The 27,260-nt window shown below is 45.0% G+C and overlaps 2 protein-coding genes across 6 annotated transcripts in view; one reads left to right on the top strand and one right to left on the bottom strand.

Moving 5' to 3' along the window:
• The window catches only part of RBM27 (RNA binding motif protein 27), a 40,303-nt gene extending 21,290 nt beyond the window's left edge, over positions 1 to 19,013 (bottom strand). The window contains exons 1-7 of one of the 4 annotated variants that reach the window (XM_083728244.1): positions 18,730 to 19,013; positions 15,524 to 15,642; positions 14,202 to 14,326; positions 3,853 to 3,944; positions 2,970 to 3,181; positions 2,040 to 2,300; positions 1,588 to 1,818 (exon numbers count right to left, since the gene is read on the bottom strand). In XM_083728244.1, the coding sequence (XP_083584370.1) occupies positions 1,588 to 1,818; positions 2,040 to 2,300; positions 2,970 to 3,181; positions 3,853 to 3,944; positions 14,202 to 14,326; positions 15,524 to 15,642; positions 18,730 to 18,788 (1,099 nt within the window). In that variant the 5' untranslated portion in view covers positions 18,789 to 19,013. The other 3 variants (XM_083728243.1, XM_083728245.1, XM_083728246.1) reach the window with 3 other exon arrangements.
• A 141-nt stretch (positions 19,014 to 19,154) lies between these two features.
• LARS1 (leucyl-tRNA synthetase 1) overlaps positions 19,155 to 27,260 on the top strand; it is a 46,516-nt gene continuing 38,410 nt past the window's right edge. Inside the window, exons 1-2 of one of the 2 annotated variants that reach the window (XM_083728223.1) lie at positions 19,155 to 19,414; positions 25,625 to 25,743. In XM_083728223.1, the coding sequence (XP_083584349.1) occupies positions 19,412 to 19,414; positions 25,625 to 25,743 (122 nt within the window). In that variant the 5' untranslated portion in view covers positions 19,155 to 19,411. Of the gene's footprint in view, positions 19,415 to 22,613; positions 22,770 to 25,624; positions 25,744 to 27,260 lie in introns of those variants that run through there. The other variant, XM_083728222.1, reaches the window with a different exon arrangement.

Genomic DNA, 27,260 nt, shown 5'->3' on the forward strand with positions numbered 1-27,260 from the left:
ATCTCCAAACCGGTAAATAATTCAAAGACCTTAATTTACTCCCCTGACCCAATTTATCTACTGTGATTGATTTTTTTTTTATATAACTAAAACACAGCATTAGTGGACTTCCCCTTAAAAACACATGCACGCAGTGGCATGTTCTCTATTTTTGGTCTGAAACTAAATTTAATCTAGCCAGTTCTTTCTACCATCTCTGATGTTTTAGAGAGAGAAAAAAGGAAAAGCTTTTTCATTATCCAAAGGTTTGAAAAAAGGCCCAACTCCTGAAGAGGGCTGCTAGTTCAGGCAAGTCCAAAAATAATTGCCTTTATACAATGAAGTAAATAGGGAAATGCTTTGACACTACTGTTACCTAGGTGCCCAGTCTGTCTGACACCTGGAGCGTGACCCTTAACTCTTCACCTCCTTAGCACTACCCTATAAGTGGCTATGCAACGCAGAGGACTTCAATTAACGTAACAGAAAACGCACACCTTGGCATATACCAGCTATTCTTAAAAAGAGACAAACTTGCCCTTACTGCCTGGGAGAAAGAGCTCCAGCATGATACAAATGTGTGATCTGGCACCTGATCTATCCGCCAACTGCCAACACAAGCACATGCTTCTATTTGCCCTGGCAGGAAAAAACCTTGCACATCCTCAACATTACTGTCTCCACCAGTAAACTAATCAACAACTGTTTGCATCTCTTAAGGTTCAAGATACATTATACATTTAAGCTGCAATCCTGCACCATTATGCTGCAGCCTTAGGATCAGTTATATGCCTATGCTTGTATCCAATGGTATCACTAAGCAGAATGGGGGTGACACAAGCCCCATGGAGACATCCTGGTGGAAGTGGTCAAAAGGGAAGGAGGCATGGGACAAGGACAGGGCATTAGAGGAACTGGATCCCTGGAAGAGGTTTAGCATTTTAGGTGTCCATCCAGTTCCAGGACAGTGGCTTTGTGGACTGACAGCAGAGTGCCTTGGACACCCCGAGCACATCACAGCAGACTGATGTGACCCTGGCTCTGCCCACTGTCAGTGATGAACCCTCCTGGGCTGCTGCCTGGGAAAAAATGAGACAGTGAGCCAACCCCGTTGACTCTGCCTCCATCACCAAGGATGTGGAGATGGCTGCATGAGTGCACACATTCAGCAGGCCCAGCCTATTCAGAGGAGAGCCATCTTGTTTGCCCAGCCCCATGGCTCAACCCATTTAGGGTGTGTCAAGTGTTGAGACAAAATCTTAGTTTCTGTTTAGCCATATACCTAGACCACTGCTGCACCCGTTAACCTGAAAGCTTCATAACCTGACTTACATATATCAAACTGACCTTCACATTAAAGCCTTTGGCAAAAACCTAGTTAGGAGTCCAAGCACTGGATCTACTAGAGGGTCTGGGCAGGAGGAAAGCAGTTTTCAGTTATTCCCCCTGCAGCTCCCTCACCCACCCTTAAATGTGCTCTGGAGGGTCCTTCAAACCCCAGATTCCTGTAATGCTATGTTAGAGAAATAAAGCACAATTTATGAAATGTTCTCAGCTACTGTGCCGACTGTAGTATTTTAAAGTGCTATTTTGAGGAGGAAATCTTACTTGGTATAGGAATTCTAACAGGCGGCGGCGGCCGAGGATGTACATGTGGCCCTGGCATTCTCATGTTGTGAGTTGGGCCTTGCCCAGGAGGCATAAGCATTCCAGGAGGAGGAAGTCCTGGGGGTGGTGGAGGAAATGGAATCATGCTTGGCAAAGATACTTCATCCACTACCAATGGGTCATTTCCGTGATCATATTGACAGAGGTCACCAAGTACACAAAATCCTCTCTCTGTAAAATAAAAATAAATCACAATATAAACCATCGTTAATGGTAGCTTACCTTTATCTGATTGATTATATAGATTACATATGAATGAATGAAAATAGATTACATATAGATTTTAAGCCAAAGTCTCACTTATACTGTGTGGCTGGCAACAACAACAAAATAGCTCAAAACAACATTCTTAATTGCAAAATCTAAGTAGAACAACCAGGAGTAACACTTACCGTCGTAATCTCGACAGCGTCTTTTGGGTGGAGCGTTTCTGCCAAACGAATTAGGAGCAGAATGATTGTTGTAGTAATTCGACCAGCTTTCTGTTGTGTTTTCAGGATGGTGAGCAGGTGCAATCACAGTAACAGCACTGGGAATACACTGTGCTCCAGAGGAATACTGTTCAGTAGAGTTAACGGAAGACAAAGCCACTGGGTTATATGAGCTCTCCATATCACTCCTTTCACATTTGAATTTGGCTCGATCTCTGTGATCTGGAAAAAAAAATCGTAATAGATTAGGTAAGTTTCTCTGTTCGTCCTTCGTGCTTAGAGATTCTCTGACAGCATACAGAAAATTTAACACCATAACAAATGCGAGAAAAAAAGTATAAGACAACCTGGTTAATGTCTTAACAGTGTACTTAGGCTCGTTCTTGCAAGACAATGTGAATATTTGTCCTGCAACATATGCACTAACTAAACTGATTTCCTTTAGAAATAAAAAGTAAACTGTATTTTTCAAGTAATTTCAATTACTTTCTTTAGTCTTGAAAGGTTATAGCAACACAAGACCTCAGTTATTTAGGGGCAGGGATCCATTAAAAGTTAAGAAAATCTAACACTTCTTCCTTGCCAAAAGAAACCTAGCAATATAAAGCAGCAGCTTTTACCAACAGGGAAAGTATAACAGAAGGTACTGCTCTACCAGAATACACCTGAGAACAAATTAAAAAAATATATCCCTAGATTAGGTTGCTCTCAGATCACAGCTTTTAGCCAGCTTTATAACAAGTCAGCAATCACTTCTTTTCAAAGACAATTCTGTTTGTTGAATTTGCCAGAAATTCAAGATAAAATGTTCATTAAGAAGTATGACATTTCATTAACTCCCATGAAACCCAAGATTAGGCGTTACTTATCTATTATCCTTAAACGACTCACCAACATTTCTGTTTGCATCCCTTTCTTTGTTTGCCTCCTGGTCTTTGCTTCTACCTCTGCTGCGGCTACGACTTCGGCTAAGTCCTCTACTTTTACTGCGACTCTTACTTCTTCCCCTTCGCCAATCGTATTTGTCTCTATACAAATCGTTCCGTTCGTAGTATCTATCATAATCTCTCCATTTGCCATCATCTCTTTTTCTCTCTCTAGTTCTATTAAGAAAAACAACACATGCAAACAGGTGGATTTAGAAAAGCTGAAAATGCTTATGGCATCAAAACAGAACAACAGTTTTAACAGAGGGAAGTTTGTATGAAGAACTAAACAATGTAATTATATCCAATTGACATCAACATTGGAAAAAACTACAAAAAATGTTAGGTGTAACAGCCCTAAAGCAAATAAACGCCAAATTGTTTGTCTTACTAAAGGATGCTAGTACTGCATAAAAATAAAAAAAAATCATATTAATATAGTTGGGGACTGCTCCCCTCCTGCATAAAACAATTATTTGCATCCATGGGCACAGAGGATTCAATACAGTTCTCTAAAATTGTGTGTATATTTACTTATTTCATTTATATCCCATCTTTCCTGCAGCAAGCTCAAGGTGGGGTACCTAGTTCTCCTCCACCCATTTTATCCTCACAACAACCCTGTGAGGTAAGTTAGGCTAAATGTGATTGTCTGGCCCTCAAGGTGACATCTTAATGGATTATGTGAGAATCTGTAAAACTTCCCGATCATAATACAAAAGGAGGGGAGACATACATTACTAAATTTATCACAAAACTTATTATGATGTCTGAAACAGAGAAGTTTAATTGATTTGGAGGCTAACAAATGCTAACAAGTGTTAAAGAAGAATACTTCAGGTACTAACCTTTGCTCATTAGAATCTGAACGATTTTTCTGTGGGCTAGTATATTTCTTCTTTTTGCCCTCTCGCTCATCTTCAAAAGTCTCCTGAAATGGCTAAAGACAAACAGCAAATCATCACCTCACACGAAGCTCACTCCCAGGGGCGCGGGGAAGACCCCAAAGAATATAAAAACCCATTTAAGCAATAAGAGAGCAAGGCTCGAGACAAGTCACTGTATACACATTTTAAATTTGCTTCTAGTGTGAAATGTATTGAAGAGGACAACTACAAAACAACCATCTCTTCCCATAAGAACCAACCTTGATCCTGCAATCATCATCTGAGGCTCTTCTGTTCTGTGGTGGCTCCCACCTCCCCCCAGGGAGGCTTGCCTGGCACCTATCTGTAGGTGCTAGGCAAAAACACTCCTCTTCTCTCAGGCGTTTGACTAATTAAACAATACATGGTCTTTTAAATGGGGTAGGTGGCCTGCTTTGGTTTGTTACTATGTGTCAGAGCCACCCGTGGTCCCAGCTCACAAGAGACCAAAGTCCAGTCCAAGTTATATACAAAAGGTTTTATTGAAGAACATTGTTGGCATTACATCCAAGCTCCGTGGCTCCGGATCTGTTACTCTTAGATCGTAGAAGTCCCCTCTGAATCCGTCCCGCCTCTGCACCAGTTTAAGAGGCTTGTACTGCTCCACCTTTTCCTCTCCTTCCTTTTCCGCAGGGTCTTCCTGCCCCCCTGTGTCCCCCTCCGGGACTCCCCAGAGGCTGAGTCCTCTGACGCCTGCTCCCCCCTCCTTCGCGCTTTGGGACCAGGCTCCTCCCCAGGACTCTCCTCACTTCCGCGCGCCTCCACATTTGAACTTGGCGCGCGTACGTTGCCTCTGACCTTCCTTTCGACAGTTACACTGCTCTCGGTGCTACTCTCCACCCCTTCCGGCAGGACGTCTTGCTCCGAACTCTTTCCCCCCTTTGTTTCCTGTTCTGCTCTTTCTGACACACTGGTAACTCCACCCCTTTCACTCCGTTCCGACAGAGGAGCCGGTCCCGATCTCCAACTCCCACTGGGGGTTCCCCCTCCGCTCTCCTGCTTCTGACTGCTTCCCCCTCTATCGCCCCTCGGCCTGGCCAGGGGGGCTCCCTTTTGGGAATCCTCCGAATCACTTGACGGACTCTGAGACAACCTCGGGTCGTTGTCGTCCTCCTCCTCATCACCCTGGGACCCTTCCCCCCTCGCTCTCTGTCTCTGAAACCCTGACATCCATCCCCCCCTCGAAGCCCCCCCTTCCCCCCTCCCGCCCATCGGGTGCAGGTTGTGGGAGCTGCAGCTCTTCGGAGGTAGATGCAGGATACAGTTTTTGTACTTCCATGTCCTCTGCTTGCAGTTCGGTGTATGAGTGTTCGAATTCGGGTTCTTCACCCAAAGTGTTCTCTTCTCCCTCTTCCATTGGCACTTCGTCTGGTGCTGCCGGCCAAGGTCCCGTCAGCCATTTCCTGCGCCAGTCTTCCTCTGGTTGCTCGTCCCACCAATAAGAGGGTTCTGTGTCCACCCCTGAGCACGATCCCCTGGGCGGGCTTGATTCTGGCGTTCTCTCCTCGGCGGAAGAAAACCCCCGGAAAGTACTGTCTGAAAGTGTGGGCGTAAAGAGCCAGTCATCAAAGTACTCGGCTGGCATGGGTCTATGCGGGAAAAGGGCATGGAACTCGTCTTTTAGAAGAGGTTCGTCTAAAGCGTAGTCCGGCACCCAACTGTTGGCACTGGCTGGAGTACCCTCTCTGGCTAGAAAGTATTCTACCCCCTCTTCCCCCCATCTCGAGTCCAGGATTTCTGTGACCTCGTTGAGAGGTTCGGCCCTAGGCGCTCTCTCCCTCTCCGGTGACTTAATGTGTGGGTCCGGTACTGTTTCAGACTCCTGAAACCTGTGCGGTGCCTTGTAGGGAGTGAGCACCGACCTATGGAAGACCGGGTGCACTCTGGAACCTTCGGGGAGGGCCAGTCGAAAGGCTACAGGGTTGATTCTAGCCTCCACCTGGTACGGCCCTAACTGCCTGTGCCCTAGTTTCTTCTTGGCCAACGACTTGGCTGGCATCGCTTGGGCCGCTAACCACACCCAGTCCCCCACCTGGATGTCCTCCCCCACTCTCCTGTTTTTGTCTGCCTGCACCTTATATGCTTGCTTGGCTAGCTCCAAATGTCTCCGCAGCTCTTCGTGCACCTCCTGCAGCTCCGCTGCAAACTGGTCGGCCTCTTGCGGCACCCCCTCTCCTGGTGCCACGAACCCCGGAAAGGTTCTGGGATGACGACCGTTGTTCGCGAAGAACGGCGTCACCCCCGTGGACGCGTGCTTCGTGTTGTTATAGGCAAACTCTGCCATCGGCAGGTAGTCCACCCAAGCTGCGGGTCGCTGATTGTCGTAACATCTCAGGTACTGCTGCATGATCGCGTTGACCCTCTCAGCTTGGCCGTTGGTCTGTGGATGTCTCGCCGACGTTAGGTTGATCTTGATGTGCAGGATACCTAGAAGCTTCTGCCAAAAATTGGAAACAAACTGGCGCCCCCTGTCGGACAGGATGGACTGCGGCAGCCCATGCACCCTGAACACGTGATCGATGAAGAGTTTGGCAGTCTGTTCCGCCGTCGCCACCTTTGCGCATGGAATGAAGTGCGCCATCTTGGTGAACAGGTCCACTACCACCAGTACCGCCGTCTTCCCTCTGGAGCTGGGCAGGTCAGTAACGAAGTCCAAGGCTACCCTCTCCCACGGTTGCTGTGGTGTTTCCAGCGGTTCCAGCAGCCCCGCTGGCTTCTGGTGTACTGGCTTGGACCTTTGACAAGTGTCACACCTGGCGACGTAATCCGCTACCTCTCCACGCATCCGTGGCCACCAAAAGTCTCTTGCCACCAGTTCTATTGTCTTCTCCTTGCCGAAATGGCCCGCACTGGGGGCGTCGTGCAACTGCTGCAGAACCTTTGCGCGAAGCTCGTCGCTTGGTACGTAGAGGGCACCTTTGCGAGTTAACAGCCCGTCGCGTAGTTGGAACTCTTCGTCTCTCTGCAAACCTCTGCGCAACTCCTCCATCTTGGATTGCGCGAACTGATCTACTTGCAACGCGCGTCGCACCGCGTCCAGGTCTACTGTGATGGCAGCGCACGCCCACGCCTGCGGCACGAAAATGTGCTTGGCCGCTACTGGCGCCGCTTCATCGAGATATTGCGGTGTCCTGGAGTGCGCATCGGCTATAACGTTGGAATCTCCCGGGATGTACTCTATTCGGAAGTCGAAATCCGCGAAGAATTCCGCCCAGCGCATGTGTCTCTGGCTCTGGAGCTTCGCCGTGCGCCAATACTCTAGGTTCTTGTGGTCCGTGCGGACCTGTACTGTGTGCTTGGCTCCTATGAGGAAGTGTCGCCACGCTTTGAAAGCTGCGTGAAGGGCTAACAGCTCCCTGTCCCATATGGTGTAGTTTTGCTCCGCCTTGCTGAGCTTTCGGGAGTAAAAGGCACCGGGTCTCCAGTTCCCTTGCGAATCTTCTTGTAGGAGTACGGCTCCAACCGCTCTGTCTGACGCGTCGGTTTCTACTCGCATGGGCCTGCCTGGATTCACATGCAGCAGCTGCTCCTCGGAGGCGAAAAGGCTTTTAAGCTTCCGAAAAGAGCGCTCCGCCTGTTCCGTCCAAACGAACTTCTTCTTCTTGGAACTCAGAGTGTCCGTGATGGCTGCCGTCTCCTTTGCAAAACCTCTGATGAATTTGCGGTAGAAATTGGCGAAACCGACGAATCTCTGGACTTCCTTCCGATTGCGTGGGCTCTTCCAGTCCAACACCGCGCGGACCTTGACGCTGTCCATGGCCAGCCCCTTGTCGGACAGCTTGTAGCCTAGGAAATCCACCTCCGTCACATCAAACTGGCACTTCTCTAACTTGGCGTAGAGCCTGTTTTCCCGTAGTCTCTGCAGGACTTCCTTTACGTCCCTCTCATGGGCCTCTTCCGTTTCCGAAAAGATCAGGATGTCGTCGAGAAAACACACACATTTCTTGTAGAGGAGTCCTGCTAGCACGTGATGCATAAAGGCTTGGAAGACGTGAGATCCATTTTGGAGGCCAAACGGCATAACTCTGTATTCATACGTGCCCAGAGGCGTGAACATGGCCGTCTTCCACTCATCGCCCTCCCGGATGCGTATGAGGTTATACACTCCACGCAGATCCAATTTGGTGAAGATCTTCCCCTTCCGCACGGTCGCTAGGAGATCATCAATCTTGGGCATGGGGAAGGCCTTGGGTTTGGTCATACTGTTTATGGTCCGATAGTCCACAATGAGTCTTTTTTGGGGCGTGTCCTTCTTCTTCACAAAGAACACAGGACTGCCCCCCACTGCTTTAGATTCCCGGATGAATCCACGCTTCAAATTGTGCTCTATGAACTCTCTGAGTTCTTGCATCTCGTCCTCAGACATGGAATACAGTTTCGCAGTCGGCAGCTGCGCCCCCGGCAACAGGTCGATGGCACAATCATAAGGTCTGTGGGGCGGCAACTGGTCAGCTTCCTTCTCGCAGAAAACCTCCAGGAACCCTTCGTACTTGCTAGGTACTGCCTGCACCATGCCAAGTCGCAGCTGCTGCTCAGCCCCCTCCTCCTGGCAGGACTGGATGCAATTTTGAGCACAGTACGATGAGCAAAAGGTGATCTGGCGTTGGTACCACGCTACAGCAGGACTGTGTCTCTCCAGCCAACTCATGCCTAATACTATAGGCGTGTCAGACAGGTGGGTGACATTGAAGCTAATGACTTCTCGGTGATCTCCAATACGCATCACCATGGGAGGTGTCTGTTGCACAACTTGCCCTCCTAGCAATTTCCTGCCATCCACCGTGACTACGTTCAGAGGCGTTGTGGCGGGCAGAAGCGCTATGCGATGCTGCTTGACGAATTGCATCCCCACGAAATTGGCGTTGCTCCCAGAATCGATCGTGATGGGCACTTCTAGGGTGGTCCCATTTGGCAACTGAAGTGTTGCGGTGAGCTGCACCGCTGGCTTGGGTGGCAAAGGGTCTGTGGGTTGCAAAGACGCTGGGGACTGTTCTATAGATTCGCCTGGCTGAGCCCCAGCAATTCTGCTTCCAGCCAGGCATTGTCGTTTCCCTGAGGTTCCTCTTCTTGGATCACTTCTGCTGCTACTGTTGCTAAAGCTGCAGTGTGCTTCTGGAGCCTCTGGGGGCACTCTTTCGCCATGTGCAGTGCACTGTCACAGATGTAACACTTCCTGGTCCCTCTAGGAGGCTTCGCCTTTACTGCACCGGAAGCTGGGGCTCTGGCTGTTGCTTGAGCCTTAGCACCACCAATTTCCATCGGCTCCTCCCCCTGCCTCACCAGCGGCGAGGGATGTGCCTGGCCGAAATCCCTGGGGATGAAAGGAGACGTCCTTGCTGGTGCACGCACCTGACGTTCTTCCTCATTGTGCCAAGGACGTCCCTCGTGTCGTATCCCTATCGCAAGAGCCCTCTGCACCACCTCCTCCAGGGTTTGAGGTCTGTCTCCCCTGGCAAGCTCATCCTTTATGGGACCGCTGAGACCCTCCCAGAACAAATCCCTCACAGGTGTGCAGTCTTTTTCCCAGCGTAACGCAGTCAGTAACGCAAAAAATCTGGAATGGTACTGACGCACAGTGGCTTTGCCTTGCCGCAGTCCAAATATTTCCTTGCGCGCAAGATCCAAATCCACGGTTGACTGGAAGCACGCATCCATCGCTTTAATGAATTCATCAGAATCGCGGCGGGCAGGGCCATCTTCACGCCACAAATTGCGCAACTACGCTCTGGCCTCCCCATGCAAATGAGAAATAATAAATCCCACTTTCTCTTCCTCATCTTTAAAGTCATGACGAAGCAAGTGCAGTGCATACAAGACGTCTGCTCTGAAACTGGGGTAGTGCTTCAGGTTCCCATCGAAGTGGGTGACTAGACTGCCCCCCCCGCCTTCCAAGTCCAATTCCCTCTGATCTGGACCCTGGGAACCCTTCCCTGCTTGCACGCTCCCACCTTGTTTGCAGGTCCTGGCAGCGCTTCTCCATTTCGTCATGCTTCTTCTGAGACGCAAGGACTGCAGCGGTGAGTTCGGAAACTGTAGTTTGCAGCGCTATCAGCTGATCCTCCGCACTCATGGCTGTCGCCGTTTGTGAGCTTTGCAAAAAAATTTTTTGCGTTCTTTGGGAGGGGACTTACTGTCAGAGCCACCCGTGGTCCCAGCTCACAAGAGACCAAAGTCCAGTCCAAGTTATATACAAAAGGTTTTATTGAAGAACATTGTTGGCATTACACCCAAGCTCCGTGGCTCCGGATCTGTTACTCTTAGATCGTAGAAGTCCCCTCTGAATCCGTCCCGCCTCTGCACCAGTTTAAGAGGCTTGTACTGCTCCACCTTTTCCTCTCCTTCCTTTTCCGCAGGGTCTTCCTGCCCCCCTGTGTTCCCTCCCTCCGGGACTCCCCAGAGGCTGAGTCCTCTGACGCCTGCTCCCCCCTCCTTCGCGCTTTGGGACCAGGCTCCTCCCCAGGACTCTCCTCACTTCCGCGCGCCTCCACATTTGAACTTGGCGCGCGTACGTTGCCTCTGACCTTCCTTTCGACAGTTACGCTGCTCTCGGTGCTACTCTCCACCCCTTCCGGCAGGACGTCTTGCTCCGAACTCTTTCCCCCCTTTGTTTCCTGTTCTGCTCTTTCTGACACACTGGTAACTCCACCCCTTTCACTCCGTTCCGACAGAGGAGCCGGTCCCGATCTCCAACTCCCACTGGGGGTTCCCCCTCCGCTCTCCTGCTTCTGACTGCTTCCCCCTCTATCGCCCCTCAGCCTGGCCAGGGGGGCTCCCTTTTGGGAATCCTCCGAATCGCTTGACGGACTCTGAGACAACCTCGGGTCGTTGTCGTCCTCCTCCTCATCACCCTGGGACCCTTCCCCCTCGCTCTCTGTCTCTGAAACCCTGACACTATGGTATTCATTTTTATGTTATTATAAACTGCCCTGTAAATCTATGATGAAGGGTGGTATAAACATTCAACAAACAAATGTCCATCATAATATTTTTTATAATTGTTACCTTTAAGGAATTTCATTTTAATTTTAAAACTGCTATATTTTAGGTTTAAAAAGATTGCCTTTACAGTATAACTGTGGAAGCACTCATAATTTGTTGCAATATCCCTTGTGTTCAACAAGGCTGGATTACTACTTGGACTCAGAAGACTTTCACAAGTGAGGCAGGGCAGGGGGTCACAACAAATATGCTGTTTTATTACTTTCATCAGGTCTGTGGGGAGAAGACCATGAAGACACTTCAAGGCTTTAAAATGTCAAAACTAGAATTACAAATTGGGGCCTGAAACAAACTGGCAACCAGAGCAGTCGGGCCAGAATTGGTGTGTGTTCTATGTTCATGCTTCCTTGTTCTGGTTAACAATCTAGCTGCCATGTTCTGAACTAACTGTAATTTGGAAACTGTATTCAAAGTCAGCTCAATGTATGACACATTGCAGTAGTCTAATGTGAAGGTTACCAGAACACAGACAACTGAAACCACACTCATGTCTAGCTGGATAGGAACACAGCTGCGCTAGCTGGTGGAAGGCACTCCATGCCACTGAGGCAACTTATGCTTTCAATGACCAAGTTGGATCCAAGAGTACCATCAAGCTGTGCACCTGCTCCTTCAAAGGGAGTGCAACACCTTCAAAAAGAAGATGCATTCTACTCATGCAGACAGAGGACCTGCACATTACCAATGTCTTAAGCCTTATTTGGATTGAGCTTCAATTTGTTGGCCCTCATCTAGCCCAGACTTCCATACAGTTGTTAAAAAGAATGGGAGATAAAATTGAACCCTGTGCTTTGGAAGCTTCATGCGGCTGAACAGTATACTCTAAGCACTACCTTCTGGAGAGAACAAACCAAGTAGGAACAAAACCACTGCAAGACAGTCCCCCTATTCTCAACTCTGACAGCCTCTCTATTATGGTCAATAGTATCAAAAAGTGCAGAGAGGTCAAGAAAAATAAAAATGGATACATCCTCCCTGTCCCTTTCTTGACACAGGTGAACCAAGGCAGTCTCAGCAACAAAGGCAGGCCTGAATGCCAATTGAAATGAAAAATCAGTCTTGTGGAAGAAAGACAACAAAAGTGTGACAGAATATACTGAACTGTCTATAGAAAGGGGGTCTAAACATGATTTAAGCATTATCTAGTTAATCTTTTGATATCTAAGAGAATTTAGAATTAGAAATAAAAATCACCTCTAACATTACATGAAATACAGGCATATGAGATGGGGGAGGAGCGGGACTGTGTGGTGTGAGGATATCATGTCTCATTTGACCTTATCTAAGTATAGCCAAATACCTTTGCTGTAATATGTCCACTTACATCAGATCAGCCCGTCTGAGCTATGAACACATTACACTTTAACTGGTTTATTCCTCCACTACTTACTCTTAAACAAGACACCCCTAGTACTATGAACTGTACAATCTTAGAACAGCCAAGGTTGTAGGATTTTAGCAAGCAATGTATGAAGTCAGACTCGACAGGATTCAGGATAGGTAACAGAATGCGGGGGTACTTGAAGTTGTGGACTCTTGTAGAGCACCTCTCTTTTCAAGTAAACTTTCTCAAAAAGCAGAAGATTGCAGAGGTCTTGTTATCTGGCTTCAGAATCAACTTTAAAGCCTGGTTGCACTCCCTTAATAGGTTTGGACACTGAGTGTGCTCACTGATTCAGCTTCATCATCAGAAGGACAAATGTAGCATGGAGAACCTTCTACCAGTTTAGATTGGTACAACAGTTACAATTGCAACTTTGCTGTATTTGCAGCACCGAAGTGACCTCCCTGGGGCACAAGCCTGGGTAGGGTGTATGGAGGTCCTGGGCTGCCAGACGACAATACTTCCCTCTCGGCCTCACTAGGTTGCCCAAAAGAAAGAAGAGCAATATATTTGGCACCTGTTTGGCTGCAGGAGTTAATAGGAAGAGGCATACAAGACACCATCCAACTGCCTTAGGCACCCCATTCTGGATTTGTGTAGAGTTTGCTCCTTAAGACTTTTATACTCCTAATTATGTCCTGCAAATCAGTGTGCATAGATTGTTCCTCAGGGTTTACTCCCGAAGCCTTTCATACAAATGAGTATAGCTGCAAGGTAGAGACGGTTTAGGATCGGTGTTTTCCTTCTCCTAGATGGGCTACCCTCCCAGGTTGACAAGCCCCATCTAGGACAACTGTAACTGGACAGATAGTTTAACTTGTTATCCACACCATGGAACCACCTGTCTGGATTATGCAAGATGTTGTGTGTGGGCCTGTCTCTGATAATTGTCCAGAAACCTCAGTCAGAATATGGCTGCAAAGGTTACTAAGTGAGAGAGATGAGAACATTGCACCAATGCTCATCACCTTCACTGGCTTCAAATCTGTTTCCAGGCCCAATTAAAAATGCTGATTTTGACCTTCAGTCTTTTATGGTTGCGGGTCAGGGTACCTGGAGGACTGCTTCATCCTATATGCACCTTGAAGTCTTTGTCTGAGACCCATCACTGGGTGCTTCCACCAGGTGACTGCAGAGAGCACGGTATTATATTTTTTGGTACCACATGAATACCTCTTTTGTTACCCAAGAAAATCTTTTAATAAAAACATTTTTAATCATCATCATCATCATCATCATCATCATCCAGGGCTGTTAAAGTCTTTTATAGCTTTAAACTGTTTCAACCTTATTATTTTATTCTCACCTCCTTGTATTTTGGGTCGCATTGTTTTTAATTGATACTTTTTATTTCACTACTCAATCAATTTTAATTTACTTTCTTTTATGTAGTAAGCTGCCTGAAGAACCTTGTTACAGAGTAGCCTATAAATAAATGTAAAAGCACAGTGTTGACACCTCAAGTTTACCAAGCCATTCATCATCTAAAAGGGCTGAACTATGAAAGAAATTTTCACTTTGCTAACTGCCATACATAGATTTTCAAAATGACATGCATAACTATTAACAATGGATCTGCACTATAAAAGATAGTGAAACTGTCACCTGCATGTGTGTGTCTACACATGTACATACACACACCAGCTTATCTGCTGCCTTTTGATATTAAAGGGAAAAAACTACTCATGTTTCTAATAAAGCTAGACAATCCTATAATTGCCTGTCAATAAGTCACATTGAACTCAAGGGTGCTTGCTATTGAGTAGATATGTATAAGACTATACTGCATGGCTTCAATCCGATGCACACAGTGGGACACACTTCTGAACAAACATGCACAGGATTGCACCAAGAGACACAAGCAAGAGACAAAGAAATTTAACATTACCTCCTCTTTGATTTCTTCCTTGACCTGACACACAGGCTTCAACTCTGGCTTTGCTGGTTCATTGGGAGCTAGATAATCCTTGGTGTATAGGCTCTCGAAGAGTTTATCAACAAAGCCTGAGGTTTCTGGAGGAGACATACAGAAAAAAGGAATCATTCCAAAAGAGATCCTACTCCCTAGTTTTATATTAATCACACTTCTGCTGTTTTGATCCAGGCCAGTTGAGTTCATTGTACCTGAAAGAGCATTGGTCTAGTTTTCTCATTAGCAAAAAGTCTGCCATGCTACACTGCAAGTCTCTTTAAAAGTAAGGAGTATTTAAAAATTCATTTGCCAAGTGACTCGGAGGTCTAACATTTGAAGGAAATGAAATGTTCCACAAAAGTACACTCTTGTATGGTGTTGTCCTCTACCTAAACTAGCCCTTTGGATCTACACCATATGTTCTCAAAAATGCATTAAAACCTATTGGTTAATCATTTTGTGTACAGAAAAAGATGGTGTAAGTAAATGGAGCTTGGCGATTCCTTCCAATTCTGGAGTTCAAAAGCAGTGGTGAAGATGAATGCTGCTTCCTCACCAGCCCCATAGTTAGGAGCATATAATTTATTTTGGTTTTGCACCTGCCAGGCCCAAGAACAGGATCATAAGCATCCTCTACAACCTGCTTGGAAGCGATTCAACTATAGTTTGTGATCTTTCACCATAGTTAAGATCAACCAGTCTATGGTTCAGACAACTCACTAAACTGTAATTAATCTAATTACAATTTAATCAATACTAAACTATGGTTTAGTATTACATTGAAATGCAGCCAATGTTTTATGGCTTATATTCAAACACTTTGTGATTCATATTTGTATTTCATAGCTAACACATGCTACACTAAGTTAGAGATGAACTGGTTTGTGCCATAATAAAATTGTGCTCTAGTTATTTATATTTTTTGTTCTCATAAGTTAATATGGATACTCTTTGGCCAATGTAAAGATGTATTTCTCCAGTAATTGTGCATAGAAGTTAAAACTATCTGTGACGGGGGGGGGGGGGATGTTTCACACTCTTATATACTGCTTAATTGTAAATAGGCAAAGTTCCTTTATAAGTACAGTACAATTGTTTTACTGAGAAGGCCAAACATTTATACAGTTGGAGCTGCTATCATATAACTAAGCTCCATCTAGGTGACCCTTGGGGGTCCCTTCGAACTCTACAAATCTATGATTTTATCTCCAGGTCTCCTACCTAAAGTTTCCTACCACCATATTCACAAAATCCTGCCATTAGCAAAAAATAAAATAAAATAAAAATCACAGCAGTACCTTTTTGCAGAAAGACATCTAGCTGATCAGCGCAGAAAGCCTTCAGTTCTTTTTCTGGTTTATCTTTTTTGACCAATGCCACAACATAGTTAGCCAAGGCTGATGGATCAGCATCACATCTAAGGAAAAAAATACTGCTATCGTTATGTAACTTACAGCATTATGAGTCTAATACTCAATGAAGCATTACAATGGATTCCTCTTCAGTGAAGACATGTCATTAAGCATGAATATCTCCCCTCATTATTAAGCAGCATGTCCCACAAATTTTAGTGGGCCATGCTTCCAAGTACATATGGTTAGGCTAGCAGCCTTAGAATGAAGTCTTCTAATTCAAGGGTGGATAGAACATCTTGCTATTGTTTTAATTTAACTAGTGCTTGATACAAAAATAGAATTGATACAAAAATAGAAATTATGTTGAACAAATGCTATACAAACAAACAAGCAAACCTACTACTCGGTATAATTTTGACAGCTCCATGGAAGAACTAAGAACATAAAAGAGCTCTGCTTGATCATGCCATGACCCATTTAGTCCAATTCCCTGTTTTCACCATGGCCAACCTATGAGAAGCAAGCAGGGCATGACTGCAGCAGGGCTCTCCCCAATTTTGATTTCCACATTTGAGCAAATAATCACTATTCTACCCTCAAAGTGTCCTTTGTGAGGTTTTTAATTCAGCTGAATTAAAAACTTCCTCTTTGCTCCTGGATGCTGAACCACAAATGGCTTAATTACCTGGGCAACTGGGCCATAGCAAAATGGTACGACATATGATTGGCATGCAAAGAGTATCAGTTTAATGCCTGGAGACTCCAGTTAAAGTCTAGATAGGACCCTGGCATAAGACTCAAGACAGCAAACTCAACAATAATGTGAGATGGACCAAAGGATCTGGCTCAGTATAAGGTAGCTGTAGATATTCAAGAAATCTAAAACATACGGTAAATTAGAGACATTTTTCTACTTTCGTATGTTAAATGAAGCACATTTTTATGACCGGTTCTGAAACCAGGGCTGAAAAAATGCATGTTGATCTAACAAGGACATAATATTCAAGACTAGGTTTCAGCAACTGTATTTACATACAGCTGTGACTGCAAGCATAAGCCAAACAACTATCAATATTAACCAAATATGTCATTTAGCAAATTAACCAAAATGGTTTGTCCAGAAACTACTATGCACAACTAAATATACTGGGTGAAATTTAATGTTGCGCTATGATAAGCATTCCATCTGCACAAGCTTATACAGTAGCCAGAAAGAACGATTTATTCTACCCCCCCCCCCCCGTGTACTAGGGGTTCTCCTAACCCTCCTGAGCCAATTTCAGGGGGCAAGCAGGGGGAGGAGAGTGGGGAAGCCCCATTGCACAAACAGAAGCCCTTGCCCAGGACTTTCACTCATAGAGTTTGCTAGGTGAATCCCACCCACAGTAAAGAATTTAGGAACTTTTCATGGTCATAATTATGCAAGTCTGTAATTATGGATTAAATGCCAAAATTGCCCAGAAATGCAAATGGGAAATTGCTGCTTCTTTATTGTTTAATAATAAATCAGAATTTTGTAGTAGTTGAAATAGGAAATGCGTGTTAAAGCCAACAAAAACACAAAGGCAGGATAATTAGCACTTGAAATGTCTTCAAGGAACTGGGCAGGCATTTGGAAATTAATGCTTCACAACTCTATGCAGCATAGAAGTACACATTAAGATTATACAAATGAGACAGAAATGCACTCTGTCTATTTACAACAAGGTAGTTCAAGTTTACTTTTAACCCACTCTTGGCATATTCAAGAGTGTCTGTAGTCTTAACTCTCTGTTCAGAACTTTGAACTGAAGTCACATATCAATTCAAGCTAATAGTTTAGTGTAGAGTACTTGCTCCCAAAGTTAAGTGCAGGGAAGTTGACATGTTAACTCCTGGGCCAAAAAGACAATTAACAGACCAACTGCAAAAATATATATAATATAAGATTTCCGTCTAGTATCTCTGCCTGCTTATCACTGATGCAGTGATATACACTTAGAATTTAAGTGTCAGCTTGACAAAACACCAGCTTATTAAGCAACAATGTCAAGCTCTCAGTATATATTCAGGATGGGGAACTGTATCTTAACAGTGGTCCAAAACTCCCCTACTCCCCTACTCCCATGGGCCACTTTGACAACTGCAGCTATGGGAAATAGCAAGGGTGTTGCTGTGAATCCCTCCAAAAGGAGGGGTCATATCATAAAGACACCACAGTCTCCACTGTGCCTCATTTCCAAAAAGTAAACACAGACCCTGGGTAAGCAGCCCAAGGAAACCCAAAGCAACTTATAACCAAAAGCTTGCAACTAAAAATAAAAACACAATCAAGATTGCCCTCTTTCGTCTGAAGTGCTCTTTTAAACTGCCCTAACAAACAACTTATCAACCTCCAACATTTCAGATGTTATGACAAAGGGATGAACACAGGATGGGACAACATTTTGTCTCCACTGTCACACTCCTGCAGTAAGGCACACTTGGCCTAATGCTGCATGTTTTAATTTTCAAGGAGCTGCTCTGAAGAGTAGTTCCCCTGGTTTTGTTAAAGTGATATATACTGTGGTAGCTATGCATTATAAAACAATTAGTCACCAGATTACAGTTTGGAAGAACTACGAGCAAGTGCAGAAGACAGAAAGCAGCACCCCTCTTGAAATGGTAACCCTGCATAGCTAAATAACCTCAGCACCTACTCTTTCCGTGTGTGTGTGTGTGTGTCCCATCCAAACAACCAACTTCCTCACGCGGCCCCTCAGCGGCCTCCCCGCCCCATAACCACTTATAACCTTAACCTCGTTCCTGAGGCACACCCCTAGTTGACGCCAGTTGCCCCGCACCCCCTGCCGACCCACAACAGCTCTCCACGAATCCCCTCTTGCCGCCGCCTCCTGGCACTAAGCCCATCCCAGCACATGTACCCCAGGATTTGAGGCATTTTACCATTACCGACCCCCCCTCACCTATTCATTCACCCCACTGACTCTTTAGCAAGGAGCCCCCACATATACGTAACTCCTCTTCCCCAGCTCGCCCCCCCTTTCCTCGGTTGCCTCTCACCCCTCGACTCCCTTCTCCCACATGTGAAGGCCTCCACCGCCGCCCCGCCGCCGCTGCCCCTCGCCCTCCTCTTCCACTCCCCACAACCAGCCCCCCGCCGCACTCACATTGGCTCCAGCAACTTGGCCAGCCAGGATTTGAGCGCGTCCACGTTCTCTATGATCATGATGGTGGCGGCGGCGGCGCTGCTGCTGCGGCGGCTACACTCCGGGCAGCATCTCTCCGGCTCCCTTCCCCCACCCGCAGCTCCCCCTCGAGCAGTTACTCGCCCGCGGCAGCTCCCCCGCTGTCCTGTCGCCCAGGCAGGGCCTAAGAGTCAGACCAGGAACTAGCTGAGCCGAGAGCGCAGCCGAACCTGCTGGGTGCCGGAGAGGGGGGAGGGCGGGGACCCGGTCTCCCGGAGGAGCCAATCGCGTGGCGAGGCCCCGAGCCGAGCGAGCCAATCCGCGGCCGCGGGAGGTAGTGGGCGAGCGGGTGTGGGAGGGGGGTGAGTGGTGAAAGGCCGCAGCAGGCTAGGTCGAGGCAGCACGCGTGAAACCCTTTGCGGGCGCGCGAGCAACGTGAGCGGGGAAGAGGAGGGGGGAAGTAACAAGGGTCGGCACCGCTCCCGAGGGCCCGGTGGCTTCGAGCCAGGCCTCGGCACGCCGTGTAGACGGCGCTCGGGAACGTGCGCAGAGACTGCGAAGAAAGGGGTTGTCTCTGAGCGCGTGCAGAGTCCAGTCCCGTCCCGAACAGACACAGGCATACACACGCACACAACCAGTGGATGGGACTTCAACCAAATAAAGTATGGTATGTCCTCTGCGTTTTCCAAAGCATGGAAGGATAGCTTCCATTTTATTTCTAGTAAGTGGAAGGTCGCTTGCGAACAATTGGTCCCGAGCTCAGTGGAATACGTATTAGGAGTCAACGTACGTAGGAATCTTTCTTAGCGACATTTCTTTGTAAACTGCAATCCTAAACACGCGTACTAGAAAGTTCTGAGCTTGCGTGTGATCCAATGGGGGTGGGGCCCTCATGGCATCTAAACCCCGCCCCTTGCTATGTAGAGATTTTAACCAAATCTCCCGGTGTTAGCTATAAGGGGTTGCCCCCTGGCCCCGCTGTGACCGGAACACTGTCAGCGATCTGGACTTAAGCTTTGGATTGTGCCGTGCAGAACTCGTCTTTTCCCGTAGGAAATTGGTCTGATCTGTGCGTCTCTGTTTCTAGAGATGTGCTTGCAAGGTGCGATCCTGCTTTGTTCTGCAATATTACGTTTAGTATCCGTTTCAAGAAAGCTTATACACACTTACCTGGGAGTGAGTCCCAATGGAGACAATAGGACTTCTAAGTATTGGATCATGCAGCAGTGCACTCAACAAAACAAGGAACAACCAGTTCCAGTTGAGATTGATGATGTCTGAAACAAAGGATATGGTAACGAAGTGCATTACTGGATTTTTTGGGGGAGAAATCACTTGACATGCATTAAGCCCACAACTTGAGTGAGGGTTATGTTCTGGGGATTGCACTTAAAACTAAAATTGTGTATAGTGAAAACCCATTGGGTTCAATGGCAGGTGGGATTGCTCCCTCTTTAATTTTTCTTTTGCAGTGTGCATAAAGCTGAATATGCACAAGTTAAATGCATGTAAGTTGAGGGCTTACTGTACTGTGAAAGGAAAGCCGCAAACATAATAAAGTTGAACCATTCTTCCTGATATGAAAGTTTCTTTGAATTCTAGGACTTATGACACTTATGATACACTTAAGTACATGCATCTATTATAAGGTTGTCTGAAAGCTCTAGACATTGTGAAGCTGGGCACATGACGGTCCTCAGACCATTTCAGGTGGGCCTCAGTGCCAGAGCCTGTCCAGGGCCTCTTCACTTGTCTGCCCTGCTCCATAGCCATTCCATAGCCTTATAGTTAGACCAGTGTCCATATGAGCAACTCCTTGCATGCTGAGTAAAGGTGGCTGGGAGACAGATGAAGGGAAGGAAGTTCTTCCTCTGAAACAAAAGAGCCACAAGACCTGTTGAAAGAAATTAGAAAGGGAGATAAAAGGCTAATTATCATAATTGTTAATATTTAAAAAAATAAGAAATAAACTCTGAATAATAATTATTAGCAAATTGGGAACTTAAAGGAAAGTCATAAGAGTAGAAAGCTGTTATAGAGGAGTAAGAAGTTATTAAATAAACTGGTAGCCTGGGAATGGAAGGAAATAAAGTACAGGTGGAGTTTGAAAGGAAAATGGGAAAAGAAAACACAGACTGATAAAAATACTTCAAAAGTTTTCTGAGAGTGGGAAGGGGGAAATGTCAAAGAAAAAGCATTCTCCACTTAGAGCCTCTGGATCAGGAAATGGGGAGGCTAAGTTACAATACATTGAGAGTAAATGTCTTTACTTATCTTGAGAAACACTGAGCTATGGAATTCCTTGGCACAAGAAAATGCTGTGGCAAAGAATTTAGTAATTTCCGAAGATTGATTAGATATTAGTAGAAAGCGAAAGTAATTGCCAATTTTAAACACCTTTGATGGGTTTTGTTTTCTGTAAACTACTTAGAAGTGGTTGTTGTCTTTAACAACCAAGCAGTTATATACGTTTTATGAAATAAATAAAATGCCACACTCTGCCTCCATCTGCCACCATTTTGTGGCTGACACTGCCCTTACACTACCATTTTATGACTGGTGGGCCTCTGTAATTTTCAGCTGGCTCAAGCCTGTGGATAGAAGGTTCAAGACCCACGGCATGAACCCAGTTGGTTTAACTAAACTTTTAGTAGTGTGTCATTCCAATTATGTACATGAGCATACCATAATAAATATTATTTTGCTTTCTGATAGCAGGCAAATATACATAGCTATATTAAGAACAATGGGTAAACAGCAGATTTGAAATGGCAGCCATTTTGAAATCACTCAGTGATGTCTGTTAAAACAGTACTGTATAATAGCTTCACCTGGTTAAAGAACAACAGCATAACACCCTAGCTATTTGAGGTACTAAAGCTTGTGTTCTGTAAGTGCTGTATATTAGTTTCACACCCTGCTGAAGAACAAAGGTATGGAATGCACAATAAATTTGTTTAATTTTAATTTTAACATTACTGTATTCTATCATGTTTTTAAGTGGACCTTAGGTTTCGTCTATGGATCTGTATGAATGAATACCATGTATAATCTGCAAACTGAACCAGTGTCTTGGGGCTAATATAGTTTCATGTTAAAGCTTCTGATCATTCCTTCATACCTTTCTATTTTTGAAACACAGGCTTTGACAAAGGCTTCTCATGGTTTCAGCACATTTATTTTACAGCACATTTTATTTATTATACATTTCCACACAGAACACAGTGGGACAATCCCAGGTGAATGAGTAAACGGGAACACTAATCCCAGTTAGTTGGAAGTAGTTGGCATAGTGAATTTGGTGGGATTCGTATCTGAAAACATACACAAAGATTGTTTTGGGTGTCTTCCATCCTCTGCACCCTGACTGCATGTGATTTTGAAGGTGCAGAAGCGGTTTCCCGTTTTTTAAGGTTTTTCTACAACTTTCAGAGACTTTGAATGCTTATGAGAGAACTATGCAGAAAACTATTCAGTCAAAATACATACATAGTTTCTGCTCCTGTTAAAGCTCTTAGGGCAGGACTCCTGCAATACTATCGCATAGCCTAATGGGCTCTTTATAAGCATGAAGGAGGAACCAAAGGATATTCTCAAGCTGTCAATTCTTCGTAGTCACGTGGACAAAGCGGGAGGGTGGAGGAAACAACGAAAAGGGCCGCTTTAGCGCCCTCCCCCTGCGGAATCGGACCAAGAAAATTAGAGGTTCGGACACCCCTGTTTTTAGACATTGGTGCGGTTCTCAGCCCCTGTGCATTAGGGGAATCGTAGTATTCCGTTCTAGGAAAGCCCGGCTCGTGAAGAACTACCCGGCCAGCGCGATGCCTTTCGGGAGTCGCAGTTCTACAGCCTTGTCAACGTTTGCTTTCGCGGCGTGTGGACTCCAGCTCCCGACAGCCTTTGCGAAGGAAGCGGATGACATCTGCGCTCGCGTTGCATTGTGGGGGAACCGGCAGCGTGGAGTGGAGGAGGCTCGAGCCGTGAGAACAGCTGTTGGCTGAAGAAGCTCGGGAGCGATGACGGTGAATACGGCAGTTGATTTTGGGTGGTCGCGGATGAGGGGGGGTAGTTTTGGGGGGGGTTTCCGGCTTGGACCAGAAAATGGACCCCTCTCCTGCAAGCAGAAGGGAGTGGAGGAAGGCCGACCAGCCACCGACCCCCCTCCCTTCCTATGGGCTTCCTATTGCTGTGACAGCTCCGTCAGTTAAAAGGGGGCTTGTATAGCATTTCCATGTCAAATCGCTAAACGTGTTTCACGCCAAGCAAGCAAGTCGCATTAGCTTATTTTAAGATACATAATAGAAAATAGCTTATTTGTCGGGGTTGTGATTGGGTCTAGTATTCCCGTTATGCGGGGGGCTCCATTAGATTCACTCAAATTCAAGAAGCAGTAGATATTAATGTGCAAAGTTCCCCTTCAAGTGTCTTTTACCTCTTACCCTGAGGTATTCCATTATTTATTGTTTAGAATAGTTGGACATACTGCACTATAGAAGGTCTCACGATTTTAAAAGAATCCTAAAGTCGTTGTTAAAAATCCTCAGCAGTAGTGCTGTGGAGAAGGGTTGAGATTTTATGCTGGAAACTTCTTTTCCTTCCTGAATGGTATCCTGTGTATCTGGTCAGCATAGTTTCGTGGCTGAACCTCACGCCTTTAATAGTAAAGTAGATGAGAGAACCATGGCAAATACAGCTTGCCGTTTAGAGATGATAAAAGCTGTATTTATTGAAGTTATATATTTTATGCAACTGTTAAAGATATAAAATCCCATCCTGGTTCATTTCCTTCATCATCTCTGAGCTCTGCTCTTTATGGGGAAAGTGTGTAATCCATTTAACAAAAGATGGCATGCTTGTTAGGGTCTTCAGACAAAATTTGTTGCCACAGCTTTGTCTAAAGGTTGTGTTGATGGACAATTTGTATTAAGTCTTATGTACAGTATTTTATAGATACCTTATGGTGTCTTCTTGCCTTACTTTACTGGCATCTTATTAGCAACATTAGAGTTTCTTTCCTGAGAAAGGCCAGTGGTCTTGAGCCTTTTGGGGTGGGACAACCCCTCTACATTATTGATGTGGCTGATCTGCTGAAAGTGAACATCATAAATTCATTTTTGAGGTATAATACGTTGCATCAAAAGTTTTGAGTCTGTGTCAAGGAGCTTTCATTTTAAATGTAAGATGCCTGTTTTCAAACTAGATCAATGATCATGGAAATACGTGAGTTGGGTCTTTTTGTATTGCTATATTAGCTGCATCTACATTGGCTTCTAGTATGTTTGTGGCCCCCAACTTAAAGTGCAAGTTATTGCTTTTAAAGTCCCATATGCTTTAGGATCTGCAAAACTGCCTTCTCCAGCCTGAATCTGCCCACATATTATGGTCCATGTAGAGATCATATCATATTTTCAGGATAATAATTTATTTTTTATATGCCACCCATCAGACTGGGTTACCCCAGCCACTCTGGGTGGTTTCCAACAAATCAAAACACAGTAAGAAATCAAGCATTAGTGAGGATGCTAGGCGGGTGGTGGTGATGGCAGTGACGATGACCACTTCTGAATGCTTTCTACCTCTGGTTCATCTATATAATGTGCTAATTGCTTCAAATGTAATAAATCTGATGTGTTTGTGGTAACATTAGTCCGACTTCTCTTTGCCTCACTAACCAATAATATGACAGGCTGGGTTCAAAATTTTCATGCTCCACTCGTCAGGAAGAATTGTCCGATTGTGCTTGAGCACCTCAGTCTCCAATTTAAAGCCACCAAGACTATCCAGCTGATGAAATGTAGTTAGAGTATGACAGATTAAAATTAATTTAGTTTCAGTGCTGTCAGTTAATATGCTGCAAAGTAGTTTTATGCAGATGAGCATTTTGTGATTAGATGTTATCTGTGTGTGTATTTCTTTCTCCTACAGCTTCAAGCAAAAGTATCTGCAACGTAAAAGTCACTTGCTTTCACACTTTCTGTGCCTGGGCATTACTTTAATTCTTAAATTGTATCTTTTTCCAAGAGAAAACCTTTTCAGTTATACTTTTTTTATTTAAAAGCAACTCCAAACCATATTTGAGACAGTGATGTAATTACGGGCTAATTAACCAGACTAAGAAAGCTCTAAAATTTTGTCACACTTTTGAGAGACACCTTGTTTAGTCATCCTTGTAACTGAGTCCTTAACTCTCCCCATTTATTTCCTCGTGTAGACACGAGTGCATTGTTTAAGGGGATAGGTAGGGTTAAAGTTCTAAACTAGGCACAATGTTTTGATAAGGGCAACGCCTACCTTACTTCTCTGAAATGGGATAGCTCAGTACCTCAATGTGGTCCAGTGCCTTTTCTGTCCAGAGCATGCAGAAATGCATCAAACTCTGAAGATCACATAATAAACTCTGAAGCGAGCCTCATATTGCACACTGCTGATAATAATAAATTTTAAAATGTGGTTATTTATTATTTTCCTTTTGCATATGTCTCAAGGTGATGTACATAATAATGCCAGACATTTTGCTTATTAAAGATGTCAAGATGAAAGTTTTTAATGCATGGCAGCAACTAATAAATGAGTTTTCTGGCAAACTGAACTTGACATCTTGCAGAATTGATAATTCCAAAAAACACACACTAGGATCTAAGCTCATATGGAAGCATGGATAGAAATTTAAAGTATTTTCCTGTAAATGCTCATAACTTCTTTTTAATGCAGTAACCTTGAACAATGTATAGGAAACATCTTACTTGATTAATGTTGTGGAGGGTGTGTGATAGGTTCTGTACATTGCGGATTGTAATATTCCAGTGAGATTCTGTGTAGGCGTTTATTGACTTTTAAACTAATCACTTGCTCTAATAGATTTGTCTTCTTCCTTAAGGAACGGAAGGGGACAGCTAAAGTGGACTTCTTGAAGGCAATTGAAAAGGAAATCCAAAAGAAATGGCATGATGAGGGAGCATTTGAGGTTAACGCAGCAGATGCTGCAAACCACAAAAGGTAGGGATACTCTTTCCAGAATTATGACAAAAACTAGAGACAAAAACAAAAACTGGTAAAATGCGGTCTTGACTATGCTACCACTCAGTGGATTTGTAACTGGCTGACTGACCGAACCCAAAGGGTGCTCATCAATGGTTCCTCTTCATCCTGGAGAAGAGTGACTAGTGGGGTGCCACAGGGTTCTGTCTTGGGCCCCGTCTTATTCAACATCTTTATCAACGACTTGGATGATGGAGTCAAGGGCATCCTGATCAAATTTGCAGATGAAACCAAACTGGGAGGGGTGGCTAACACCCCAGAGGACAGGATCACACTTCAAAATGACCTTGACAGATTAGAGAACTGGGCCAAAACAAGCAAGATGAATTTTAACAGGGAGAAATGTAAAGTATTGCACTTGGGCAAAAAAAATGAGAGGCACAAATACACCTGGCTTGAGAGCAGTACATGTGAAAAGGATCTAGGAGTCTTGGTTGACCACAAATTTGACATGAGCCAACAGTGTGACGCGGCAGCTAAAAAAGCCAATGCAATTCTGGGCTGCATCAATAGGAGTATAGCATCTAGATCAACGGAAGTAATAGTGCCACTGTATTCTGCTCTGGTCAGACCTCACCTGGAGTACTGTGTCCAGTTCTGGGCACCACAGTTCAAGAAGGACACTGAAAAACTGGAACGTGTCCAGAGGAGGGCAACCAAAATGGTCAAAGGCCTGGAAACGATGCCTTATGAGGAACAGCTAAGGGAGCTGGGCATGTTTAGCCTGGAGAAGAGGAGGTTAAGGGGTGATATGATAGCCATGTTCAAATATATAAAAGGATGTCACATAGAGGAGGGAGAAAGGTTGTTTTCTGCTGCTCCAGAGAAGCGGACACGGAGCAATGGATCCAAACTACAAGAAAAAAGATTCCACCTAAACATTAGGAAGAACTTCCTGACAGTAAGAGCTGTTCGACAGTGGAATTTGCCGCCAAGGAGTGTGGTGGAGTCTCCTTCTTTGGAGGTCTTTAAGCAGAGGCTTGACAACCATATGTCAGGAGTGCTTGGCAGGGGGTTGGACTAGATGGCCCTTGTGGTCTCTTCCAACTCTATGATTCTATTCTAGAGAGGGGAATGTGCAGAATATTGAAGGTTTGGTTCACTGTGGCTTTTGAGGAGCCTGAATTGGGATCGGTGTCTTGAGTCTCAGTTGTACCTGTTTCGTTGACTTTGCATGCCATTGTGAGTTCACATTTGGATAGCTATGGCAATTAGCACCATTAAAATACCTGAACAGCCACTGAGGAGATTCCAACCAGTTTTTTGTATGTCAGTTTTTTTCTCTAGCATGGAAACTTGAGCTATTTGTACATTTGTATCAACAGTTGCATTGTGTTCTTAAAGAGCTATGCAGTCTATAAAAGAATTTTATTGTAACACTATAGACTTGGTATAGTTCTAGTATATTAGTAAATGTTGTCCACAATTTTGATATTACTTTAGGAAGTGTTTAACCTGTATTTTGTAGAAATTGT

This window comes from Podarcis gaigeae, assembly GCF_964106915.1.
Source record: "Podarcis gaigeae genome assembly, chromosome: 2".
NCBI lineage: Eukaryota > Metazoa > Chordata > Lepidosauria > Squamata > Lacertidae > Podarcis > Podarcis gaigeae.